At 33.7% G+C, this 13659-nt stretch overlaps 1 protein-coding gene across 1 annotated transcript in view; it reads left to right on the forward strand.

Annotated features, from left to right (window-relative positions):
- LOC126881902 (uncharacterized) overlaps nt 1–13659 on the forward strand; it is a 496017-nt gene that overhangs the window by 341406 nt on the left and 140952 nt on the right. Inside the window, exon 2 of the mRNA XM_050646562.1 lies at nt 7234–7495. Coding sequence (XP_050502519.1) covers nt 7234–7495 — 262 coding nt within the window. The remainder of the gene's footprint in view (nt 1–7233; nt 7496–13659) is intronic.

The following is a 13659-nucleotide window of genomic DNA, read 5'->3' on the forward strand; positions in this document are numbered from 1 at the left end:
AGTTTAGTAAGAATTTTTCCAATTTTGGGGTGATCAGAAAAATAACTTTTGAAAATTAATTTAACCACCACACTATTAAGTTAGTAGTTAGTCCAACAAACAAAAATTCATGGTGACAACGAATAAACTGAAATGAATTTAAATCTGACTTGTTACTGGGTTACACACGCTTAGCGGTAAGCTCCCAAGTCAAGCTTTAGAGGCTAGAGCATAGGTGGAGGAGTCGTGCTTGAGCACTAGTCTACTTAAAAGATGTGGATTGGAAAGAAAACAAGGAAAGGAAAATTTACATAAGTTCTGCTGAGTTCTTTGTATTTTGTCAGCATTCACCATTGTTATCTCAACAATTTGAGAATATTTAGCAGCTCTTTATGATGGCACTGCAAAGGCGCGCTGCGCACACTTTGGGAATTACTGATATACAGGGTGTTTCATTAAGAATCTCCAATATCTGTGTCGTAGATTCTAGACCTCAAAATATCAAGATTTAATCAAAATCACCTGATTAAAATGTGGCTCCTTACTGAGTTACAGGGTGTTTTATTTAAAAATGTAAAAACTATTTTTGCTCAGTATTTTAAAACTATTCGACGTATCCTTTTCATACTTGGCAGAAAGTGTAGGTACTATACACCCTATGAAATTATGTTAAATAAACCTTCCGGGCTATTACCAGATGCGTACGACAGTTGACACTTCACAAATGCTACGCCACTGGCGGAATTGCCATTTTATCGCAATTTTTCGATTCTCCAATACTCTCCATGTAAAGAACATACTCTTCACTCGTAACGATAAAGTAATTAGTTTTCGAGATATTTGAAGTTAAACATGTAATGGCACAGATATTTCGATTAATGTATTGTGCCACCTAATTTTTAATTTCAAATATAACGTGGGCATACTGCAAAAACTGACCAATAGTATGGTATAGTTAGACCCAAACCCAGACATCCAAAGTGAAAGTTATCCTCCAACACCAAATTGTTCTATATGGTCCACATAATGTTCAGAAAAAAGTCACACCATTTTGAGCGTCGGGTTTGGGGGTAGAGGGGGGATAAATCTGCAAATTCGTAGTTCTTTACGTTTTTCGTCAATATGTCTAAAACTAAGCGGTTAAGCATGAACAACCCTCTACACAAAATTGTTCTACATTAAATTTGAAATAAAAAAGGCCCGATGCATAACCCTTCTAAAATGAACGGTTCCAAAGTTACGGAGGTAGTATAGTATAATTGGTCCAAAAAAAGGCCTAACCCAGACATCCAAAGTAAAAGTTTTCCTTCAACACCAAATTGTTTTATATGGTCCACATAATGTTCAGTAAAAAGTTACACCATTTTGAGCGTCCGGTTTGGGGGGGAGATGGGAGTTTTAGAAATATTGACGAAAAACTTAAAAAAAAACTACTAATTTACCGGCTTCTCTCCCATCTCCCTCCCAAAGCGGACGCTCAAAATGGTGTAACTTTTTACTGAACAATATGTGGACCATATAGAACATTTTGGTGTCGGAGGAAAACTTTTACTTTGGATGTTTGGGTTAGGCCTTTTTTGGACCAGTTTTACTATACTACCTCCGTAACTTTTTAACCATTCATTTTAGAAAGATTATGCATAGGGCCTTTTTTATTTCAAATTTAATGTAGAACAATTTTGTATAGAGGGTTGTTCATGCTAAACCGCATAGTTTTAGAAATATTGGTGAAAAACTTAAAAAACTACGAATTTACCGATTTCTCCCCCCTCTCCCCCCCCCAAACCCGACGCTCAAAATGGTGTGACTTTTTTCTGGACATTGTGTGGACCATATAGAACAATTTAGTGTTGAAGGATAACTTTCACTTTGGATGTCTGGGTTATGCCATCTTTTGGACCAACTATACTATACTACAAGTCAAATATCGTGCTTTCGAGATATTTTTTTTTAAATCATTTTAAGAGAATATGTATTTTTTCTTTCCAGGTATTAAATGGTTGAAGTTAGTTATTCTAAGTAACTCTAAAAATCGCATTAACCTTTTTGTTTTTCGAAAAAAAAATTGGCTTGGTCACTTTTTGATGTAGAAATTTGCTCAAATTTAAATCATGGTTACAAAATCATGATTATTTATCAATAATAAATCACAAAGAAAATACTTTTAATTTTGTTTATTTACAGTGTAAGGCTGAAGTTTCAAATAAAAACATTTACTTTATTTTTTTAAATTGTAAAATGATAACAAAAATGTAAACGTTTCTCTACTAGAATTAATCTGAATCCAAATAGGAGAAGTAGAGCTAATCAAAATCCGAATCGGACAATATTGATGGCTCTGGAGCAACATCTCCCACTCTCTGATGGTATTGACTGATACCCAAGCATGGAATTCAGAGGGAGTTGTTCCTGTCTACACAATTTTAGAAGATCCTGCTTTTTAATTTTAGAAATAGGAATTTCTTTGGAGTAAAATAGTAGTTGAATTTCTATTATAAGATTTATAACTCGTTTAGTACGCCCAATTGCATTTAACATAAGAAAGTATGGATCACTATAGTTGTACTTAAATAAAATATATTGCGGTTTGTCTTCTTCATATCACATACATATAATTTTTAGCCAATTAACACGATTTCAGTTTTCGTCAATGGTTCTATTTTTATTTTTAAGCGTACCTACACTAGCAGCTAGAGTATTTATATCAAGAAAAGCATTATACCTCAATTCGTGTACGTTATATGGTTCACTTTTTTTGTTTAGGCCAGTCTAAAATGTGTAACTAATCATGCAGAGTGTATACTGGAACATTATTTTTAGCATTTTCTATGGCACTGTGCATGTAATCTACTTCCATGTAAGAATGTCCAGATTCTAAAAAATTATGTTGCACAATATTTAGTATTGCTATTTTATACGATAAAATGAAAGATAAACGTAATATCTATTTTTCCAACACGTGATCGTTCAACAAATAAACATACAACGTATAGATAAAACTAAAACATAGAAAAGTGACCAAGTCATAATATCCAATTGTCGCAGTTCAATGTTAACATGAATAAAATATGAAGCATTTCATGCAAAGTGACCAAGTCAACATGCTCATTTCTTCCAGTCTGTTGATACGCATACCCAGACATAGACATTTATATGTTATGTGTGTTGCGGCATCATGAAATAGTTCCTTGGAGTGACTTGGTCACATAAACTAAAAATCGATAAAAATTGACTTGGTCAGTTTTTGCAGTATACCCACGATATCTAAAACTAATGATTTTATCGTTTCGAATGAAGAATATATTCTTCAGACGATAGAACTGTTAGAAATTGAGGGAAATAGAGGTAAAAGAAAACCGAGAAGAAGATGGAAGGACTGTGTTGCAGTGAACTTGAGAGAGAAAGGTTTAAATTAAGAAGATACGATAGACAGAAATGAGTGGTGAAGAAGAGTAAGGAACAGTGTATTCTGAGAAGTGAAAAGCTGAGGAGGTGGAAGAACAAAAAGAAGAAAGCTTTCGATATAAAACACTAAGCCAATATAGTGAGATCCGATCAGACTATGGATTTATTATGCTACAACCACATAATAATATGCACCTTTTATTGAAATATGGCAAGCAACTATGCAACAGAAACAAAATATAATGTAAATTAAATATATTTTATACACACCCTGATGCGTTTAGGTACGCCTTTGTTTGAATGCCCAAAAGAAAAGACAAATTAAGTTATTATCTTTCGTTGGGCAACATGATTGATCACGGCAGATATGATTTATATTACGTCTTATTACTTCGAGATTCATTTGATCTTTCACAAAAAAATTATCGGAGTTACTTACCGAGCTGTTCGATTTTTTAGTTTGCTTTTTCTCTTTGCGATTAATAATATTATACCTAATGAGATGAATTCCTAATTTTATTGACAACCTCGCTGTGATTAAATGGTATAAGGCGAAACAACGGTTTCAAACTTCCGTTTGCAAAGTAAAAGTATTTTTTTATAGTGTCTAACAATATAACATATTTTTTTATGAAGTAACCGTTGTTTTCTGCCAACTATTCATCTAATTTATGTCCGCGAGTATGGTCCATTTGACCTACCTGAAAAATATTTAGCCCCTGAAGGCGACTTATCTGTGTTTGCAGTTGAAATATTTACTTGATCTAGTGCCTCGTTTAGTGTACACGGGCAGTGTCGACAGCTTAAAGCTGCAAAGTTTTTGCAGCTTCAAGCTGTCAGCAACGACTGCTTCAAGCTGCCCGCGTATGGCGGGTCTCAACTGCAACAAGATGCCACTGTTCAGTTGCAACATCGATTACGACGAAACGATTTTTTTTTAATCTGTCGCTATATGTTTCACAGCGGTAATTCCACAAACACTCCTTTGTTTTCATTTCGTTTATCAATAATTCTTCACCAAAATTTTCCAAATTCATTTTGAAGGTACGACAGTTAATTAAGTGATCGATATAGAAACAAAACAAGAATGAGGTGCCGTCTGCAGTCGAGAGGGTAGGTACACGAAGAGAGAAAGCGGAGGTAACCGCATTTAAAGGTACGTATCCATACGTGGGCGCTCCGTGCTCGGTGTAGCAGCTCCACAAAGTGGATACGTTGGTGCTCGCCGCTCGGCGGTCACCCTCTTCGATTCAACCGGTTTGCGGTTATATGTAGGGGAGCGCATGCAGTATCCATTTGACCATTTGAGCAGCTACACCGGGCACGGAGCACCCACGTATGGATACGTACCTTAAGCTGTCCACTGTCCGTGTATGGTCTGCCGGCAGCACGCCAAAACTCGACCGCATGTCGACTGCATTTTTGCTGCCGAATGGTTGGAAAGCTACGTGTATGGCAAACATACAATTTTGTTTAGAAACCGCAGTTCGCCGACCGCAACTTTGCAGCTTTGAGCTGTCCACACCGACTGCATCAAGCTGTCTGCGTATGGAGACACAATACATCGTTTGGTTTTGCCTGAGTGCTGTAACAGAAGGTTGTTAGTACAGGGTTAAGAGAACGTAATATAAGAAGGAAAGTAATAATAGTTGGGTTGTGCATTCCCAGGTGTATAAGGCCATCATTCTCCCCATGCCTGTTTTTTTCTTAGAGTAACTATTTAGTATTAAAATTAAATAACTTTCTTTTTGGTCCTCTGCTACTGTATTCTCTATATCCAGCTAACTGCTGTCTGGGCTGTCTATGTACCTGTGTACCTTCCCTTGATTTTCGTCATAATCCGTACCCCATTTGCCTCTTGTTTTTTGGTACATGATGGCCTGTATTACGGTGTCTTGATGTCTTGTTGCTAGATTTAGGTGGGTACTGCTAGAAGCTATTACTGTATCGTCTACGTATAGACTTAGCAACGATCTGGGTTCAGTTGGGGTGTCTGCCGTATATATGGTATATAGATAAGGCGATAATACCGCTGTCAGTTGCACAACCAGGCTCCATGGTTCCAATTTCGGATAGGCTTGGCCATATTCAAACTCTAAAATCCTGAGACGATATGTCATAGCTCATAGCCTCACTATAACCATTTTGGTTCATTTTATACAGCAGGTCGTCGCCGTCGTACCAGACCCTGTCGAATGCTTTACTGACGTCTAGAAAGTCGGCAGTCGGCTGCTGCATATTTCTTTTCACTGAACCCTTTCGTGATATATTCTGCTAGCCGCAGCACCTGAAGTTCACATGAGTGTTCGGATCTGAATCCGAACTGTGCTTCAGGTATTGTTTTGATTGCTTCTTATTCTTTTTTTAGCATGGCTAGTGTGAACCGCTCTGCAATGTTGCTTATTGCAGGAAATGTGCCGCTTTCCCTGGTTTTTCAATCATTATTACGTAAGCTTCTTTCCATTTGTCAGGAAAATGTCTTAAGCTTAAGATGTTGTTAATAAGAGCATACAGTAGCGCGTCATCAATATAACTTCGAGAGATAGTATCAGTATCATACCTTTTTTCCTAAGGTCTGCGAAACTTTGGCAACAGTGGTAATCTTTGACATTATCTAAGATCAATATTTTGACAATTATTATACTCATAGGCGCGCTAAATGTAAGTTGTAATATAAAACAATTTTGTTATAAATATTTATAAAAATAAACAAAAATGGGTGAAAATTGTATGTTAACATAGGTATTTGCACGAAATAATAATAAAACAATAATAAATAATCATTTCGTTGTGAAGCGATACAATAGAACTTTAAATGAACTTTTCCCAATTTAGTTCAACAACTTCCCAACAACTTAGTTCTATTACACAAAGATATAATAATTTAACTATAAATAAACACTACCTTCCTATTAAACAACAATAACGAATTCTTAAAATTATACACTACTGCACTGAACAGATATCGATAAAGATAACAGAACAGATAAGACAAAATCTGACGCAGGTTTGTCAAAATGACAGTGACAATTTCTCTATGTTGCCTAATTAGTTATTAGTTATAATATGTTTGATTTCTTGTTAGAAATAAAAAAATTTAGTAGGTCCAAAAGACACAAAATCTAGGCATGGGATAAAAAAGTTTATTTGAAGAAAGTGTATTTTTTTGTTCTTCTTAAAGGCGGTACAGGCTCGTTTTTTGAATATATTATTTAATTACAGAGTAATTTCCACATACTAATATATTTCTCAAGTTGGGCTCTGTACCGCCATTCTTTATTATATTACGAATACGTGTGCCAAATATCTCGACAAAATATTCAAAATTACAGCCGCAATCTTGGACCGCGTTTGTTGCTACCTGTTGATCGCTACTGTTGCCTCTTAAATTTGTTATATATACTATTGCTTTTTATGGTCGGTTCTTTAGAGTAGAGCTATGTTCGTAATCTTGTCCGGTCCTGGAGCTCTTTTGGCGTTATTACGCTTGATCAGCTGACTGTCTTGCCCTTTTCAGGGAAGGTGTGTGAAATACTTAAGTTTCCCCTTCTTCTTTTTATAATTGTACATTTTCTTTCGACTTCTGTGAATTTCTTTCTTGAGAGTCGAGATGATAGTGTTCCCTACATCCTGTTTCTAGTGTGCATTTCTTTACCTCCACTTTGTGTTCTTCTGCGTACAAAATTCCATTTTCTTCATGTTAGGAAGAGACTGGTTTTTATCCTTTCTTCTAACCCTTTTAAATGAATATAGAATTACTTTTCTAAGTACAAAATACTTATATTAAGTTTTAAGTAAAAATGTCTAATATTATTTACCGATTCTTTTAAAATAAATTTTTTGTTTCAGGTGCCACCCTCGACCTCAACAAATATTCTGAACACGACGGATCAAGGAGGTGGCGAATTATGGAACGATATCCTAGATGACGACTCACCTCTTCCCCTCGATGCAAGCGAGGGGGGATTTTTCTCAGGAAACTTTGTGCCACCACCACCTAGACCTCTTTTTTTAGACGACTCTGCCACTCCAGATGGTCTTACTACCTGTGATTTATGCACGTGGTCGTTTCAACATCAAGGGAGAGGATATAGTGTAGATACATCTAGAGGTAAGGTTAATTTTGAAATATATTTTGTAGTACAATTTTCAATTTATCAAAAGAAAAATGTCCAACTTTTAGTTAATATAATTACTTTGAAGACTTAATTGAATTAATATTAATAAATTCTTATATTTTGATAATTTATTATATTCAACAAGGCACTATACATCTAACTAGACAGTGCGCATCCAAAGTTTTTGCACCCCCAAATTTCTGAACTGTAAAATTTAAGAAAAACAGTTAAAGGGGATGAGTACGTATTTTCGACTGCAATGCTATTCAAATGAGGATTCATTTTTTTCGAATCCTGAGAAAACTAATAAGTATTTTTGAAAAATTTAAAAGCAGAATGAAAGATTACGTTATTAGCGAGGGCCGAAAGTCCCGGAGAACTTCTATAATGTTTATTTTAATAAGTTACAGGGGTGAAAAACTAAGAGAAAATTTAGTGTGATTTTTAATTTCAAATATCTCATTCAAAATAAACTTTTTATTTATTCTAAGGGACTTTCGGCCCTCGGTAATAATTTAGTCTTTCATTCTGCGTTTAAATTTTTCAAAAATATTTATTGGTTTTTTCAGGATTCGAAAAAAATGAACACAATGTCCGTGGTAATGTTTTCCAAATCTATCTTTGTCTTACAACGCACTCAGTCGAATAGAATATTGTCAGCATGTTGTCAGTCAGACAGTGACAATCGGTGACAATTTTAAATATTTGACATGGCATCGGGAATATTTTAAGTTATTGATTAAATAATATTGATATATAGTGTATTTGATAAATAATTGATTTAAGACGTGAACTTAATAAAAAGTTATTTATTGTGTATTATTTGTGGAAGATCCAAGCAGAGAATACATTAGGATAATATATTCTGTGATCCAAGTATTTTGTTGTTAAAGATGCTCAAAATTGTAAGCGTTCCGTAGTAACAATATATTATAAAAAAATCACTTTAACACTTTTCCTCTTTTCTCGATTGAGTATTAATTTTTGTTGTACATATAAATTATTATAATCACTGAATACATAGTTAGTGAAAAAATTATCAGTAGTAATTGCACAAGAGCTCTAAAATTCTATATTAATTTTAGAGTTCGAGTGCAATTTGTTGCGATTATTTCATGAATAAAACTGTTCAAAACCAAAATTTTATTGTAATTTATTTATGTAAGTACAAATTAGTACAATTAAACACAAAGTTTTTATAAATATTTGACGATTGAAAGTCATCACTTTTATATACAGGGTGTCCCGGAAAATAGTGCGTTCCTTTAAGGCATGGAGAGAACACACAATTTGGAACAAAAAAGTCCTATACCATTTTTTTCTAAAGTTAGCCGTTCCAAAAAAAAGTTAACATTGTTTTCCATATACCTGTATTTTAATGTTTGGAAATTTTAATAAACTGGCAACATCGTACGCACTACGGAGTAATAACATAATAAGAACTCGTTTCTGATTGTGATTAACAGTATTTAAAATAATCCAACCTAATAGTAGGTAATACTTATGTATTTACTATTATTTTGTTTACTAAAATTATTTTCTTTTGAAATGTATTGAAATACCTATTGCATAATTTTAAACGAATTACATATCTTTTAACATAAAAAAACCTCTTTTAACTGAACTAGTATTATGTATTTAGTAAGGTTTAAATGGGTTGAATGCTGAGTATTGTTGAGGGCTTTAACTGAATTACATAGTTTTAATAGCTTACAGTGGAACTTAAATACACCAGATAATGTCTCAGTAATTTGTTTACTTGTGAACTGAAATAACTAAGTTGTACTTACTTGAAAATAATTATTATACCGAATAGTTGTTTCAAGTAACCTTTCACAAACACCATTCATAGGTAATAACATAATAGGTAATACACTCACTATTCGAAAACATTTTCGGCATTGACACTAAACAGGATTCTTTAAAACTATCTGTTTACTATCTATCTTCTATCTCTATTTATTTACATGGGACTGTCTATGCTTAAATTTGCGTACCGCACATAGTTGTCAGATTTAAATTTGCCTACCAAAATACATTTTAAATTTTTGGTCAAACGGTTGCATTTAGAAAAAAATGTTATAAGAGTTTTTTGTTCTACATGGTGCCTTCTACCTATACCTTTAAGGAACGCACTATTTTCCGGGACACCCTGTATTTTAAAATATTAATTATCATTAATGTCACTGAATGTATTTTTTCGTAGCAACGAAGGGCATCTGACGTAATATACTTAACGACGGGCAATTATCAAAAATTATCGATTTAATTCAGATTTCTGTAGCTTTCTATTGGTCAGAATCTCCTATGAATGAAATAATCGGTAGTAATTGCACAAGAGCTCTAAAATTATTGAATTTATCCCGAGTGACACTTTGACAGTTTTAATTTCACGAGCCGAAGGCGAGTGAAATTATGTCAAAGTGTCACGGGGGCCAAAATTCTATATTAATTTTAGAGATCGGGTGCAATTTCTTGCAATTATTTCATGAATAAAACTGTTCAAAACCAAAATGTTATTGTAATTTATATATGTAAGTACAAATTAGTACAATTAAACAAACAGTTGTTATAAATATTAATTTGACGGTTGAAAGTCATCACTTTTATAATTTTTAAAACATTAATTGTCATTAATGTCACTGAATGTATTTTTTCGTAGCAACGAAGGGCATCTGACGTAATATACTTGACGACGGGAAATTATCAAAAATTATCGATTTAATTTAGATTTCTGTAGCTTTCTATTGGTCAGAATCTCCTATGAATGAAATAATCAGTAGTAATTGCACAAAAGCTCTAAAATTCTATATTAATTTTAGAGATCGAGTGCAATTTGTTGCGATTATTTCATGAATAAAACTGTTCAAAACCAAAATTTTATTGTAATTTATTTATGTAAGTACAAATTAGTACAATTAAACAAGGGACCGTTCAAGTATTACGTAACGCAGGTTGGGGGGGGGGGGGTAAAAAATCTTCAAAAATTGCGTTACGCATTAGTTAAACGCCCATTAGAGTGCGTTACGTAGGGGGGAGGGGGGTCAAAAATCTTCAAAAAGCGCGTTACGTAATACTTGAACGCTCCCCAAACAGTTGTTATAAATATTAATTTGACGGTTGAAAGTTATCACTTTTATAATTTTTAAAACATTAATTGTCATTAATGTCACTGAATGTATTTTTTCGTAGCAACGAAGGGCATCTGACGTAATATACTTGACGACGGGAAATTATCAAAAATTATCGATTTAATTTAGATTTCTGTAGCTTTGGTCAGAATCTCCTATGAATGAAATAATCACATTTATTAACTGAATTAATAATTTGCAATTATACAAATAACAGTTATCCCAGAACATTCAAAAGCCATCTCTTTAGTTAATGATGACATTTTCAAGTAGAATGACATTCTAGTAATGTTTACATATCCATACCAGTGTGAATTTTACTACACGTAATTTGCCGTGTAAAGACAGAAAAAGTAGGAATAGCCGTAAAATATTTGCGAATTATGTACCGATGGCCTTAAGTACCTTATAAACAAATTTGCAACGTCATTTTCGTCAAAAAATGAATAATGAATGGGGCCTCCTTGATTTTCTATACACTCTTTTGGCCAAAATTACACTCAATAACAAAATACACTCAAATTTTATTGGCCATTCCTTCCAGTTTTGCCGATCTCTGCATCACCATTATAAGCCTTATGCTGTGGTGGCAAAAGTAACACCAAAAGCCGACGGTAAGCTCTCAGTCCCATTCCACGTAATCCGGCGTCAGCCGGATGCTCTTTCATGCCTAAAATGCGTCGTTTTTCGAAGTCGCTTAAATGACGAAATTACCGACGATCGTGAACTCTTGATATTTTAAATTTTTTGGGTAAATCAAAAATAATATAAAATGACTAAAAATTACAAATAAACTAAATTTAAATACACAGAAACAAACTTTCTTATCTTTTTTGCTTTTGCGAAAAAAAAAAAGAAAAAACTTCAGTTAAAGGAAAGATAGCGAAGTAAAAACTTTAGCGCATATACAGGGTGTAACGAAAATACAGGTCATAAATTTAATCACATATTCTGGGGCCAAAAATAGTTGGATTGAACCTAACTTACCTTAGTACAAATGTGCATATAAAAAAAGTTACAACCCTTTGAAGTTACAAAATGAAAATCGATTTTTTTCAATATATCGAAAACTATTAAAGATTTTTTTATTGAAAATGGACATATGGCATTCTTATGACAGTAGCATCTTAAGAAAAAATTATAGTGAAATTTGGACAACCTATAAAAATTTTATGGGGGTTTAGTTCCTTTAAACCTCCCCAAACTTTTGTGTACGTTTCAATTAAATTATTATTGTAGTACCATTACTTAAACACAATATTTATAAAACTTTTTTGGCTCTTAGTACTTTTTCGAAAAGTCAGTTTTTATCGAGATATTTTGAATATTTGTCAAATCCATCACATATTTGTATATGGTTAAGTACGATTATGGAGACTTGGTAATAATATGAAAATTTATGTATGATTTACATTTTTAGGTATATTTTGAACCGTATTAAAAAAGAAGCCATATCTCGATAAAAGGTGCCTTCTCGAAAAAATACAAAGAGGCAAAAAAGTTTTAAAAACATTTTGTTTAACTAGTGGTATCGCAGTGATAGTTTAATTGGAGCGTACACAAACATTTGGGGGGTTTAAAGGAACAAAATCCCCATAAAATTTTTATGTAAACATATTAAAAAAGAAGCCGCAACTCGATAAAAACTGCCTTACAGAAAAAATACTAAGAGCCAAAAAAGTTTTAAAAATATTGAATTTAACTAATGGTATCACAATAATAGTTTAATTGGAACGTACAGAAAAGTTTGGGGGGGTTTAAGGGAACAAAACCCCCATAAAAATTTTATGGGGAGCACAAATTTCACTATAATTTTTCTTTAAGATGCACCTGTCATAAGAATGCCACATATCTATTTTCAATAAAAAATCTCCAATAGTTTTCGATATATTCGAAAAAATCGATTTTCATTTTGTAACTTCAAAGGGCTATAACTTTTTTTCTGTGCATATTTGTACTAAGGTAAGTTAGGTTCATTCGAACTATTTTTGGTCCCAGAATATGTGATTTAATTTATGACCTGTATTTTTGTTACACCCTGTATATTTTTAGATAAGACTTACAGTGAAGTTTGGCCACTGAAACCAAGAACGGAGAAAATGTTACTAGTAACAGAAATGGACTTCTCTTCTGGAGAAGAGCAGCAGGCAAATCAAGAAGAGATCGGATACCAAATGAGAGAATACAAGAAATGATGGGGTCACACATACAATAATTGATGACAAAAAAACAAAACAACTAGTATGGTACGGCCATGTACAGAGAACGCCATATGAGAGGATCCCTAAGCAGATTTTGGCATGGACTCCACACGGGAGAAGAAAAAGAGGAAGGCCGAGAAGTAGCTGGAGGGAGAGAATTGAAAAAGAACTAGAGGAAAGAGAAATCCCTCCAGGTCTATGGTTAAACCGTATATTTATCAGTCAACGGTTAAACTGAGAAAAATGGCGGTTAGGAGTCGGAAGGCGTCGGAGAACGCTGTAAACAGATAGCAGTAGTAGTAGATAAGACTTACAAAAGTATAAGTAATGCTTTGGCCACACGGGCGATTTTTTACGGCTCGATAATTTACGGCGCCCATTGGTTTGACTACCTCCTCCACCAATTTTAGATGAAATCATTTCATCTAAAATTGGTGGAGGAGGTAGTCAAACCAATGGGCGCCGTAAAAAATCGCCCGTGTGGCTAAAGCCTAAGTGTTACATTTTTTTGACATCGATGAACGCGCGCTAATAACCGGCAAAATAACGCAAAAGGTGGAAAACATAATACATTGTACAAGGTAAAAAGATATGAAATAGAGGTGGAAATTATCGATATAAACGTATAAATTAACATAAAATGTATACCATTTATAAATTAACATTATATTAGATAGTTTTCCACTTTTAGACGTATCGGAGGACTATGACAACTATCACTGTGACAGAATTTTATAAAATTCTCCTGTCACAGACGTCCAAAGGTGGGAAACTGTGTAATGTAATGTAAATGTATACGTTTATATCGATGATTTTCACCTCTAC

The sequence above is a fragment of the Diabrotica virgifera genome, chromosome 3 (genome assembly GCF_917563875.1).
Source record: "Diabrotica virgifera virgifera chromosome 3, PGI_DIABVI_V3a".
Classification (NCBI taxonomy): domain Eukaryota; kingdom Metazoa; phylum Arthropoda; class Insecta; order Coleoptera; family Chrysomelidae; genus Diabrotica; species Diabrotica virgifera.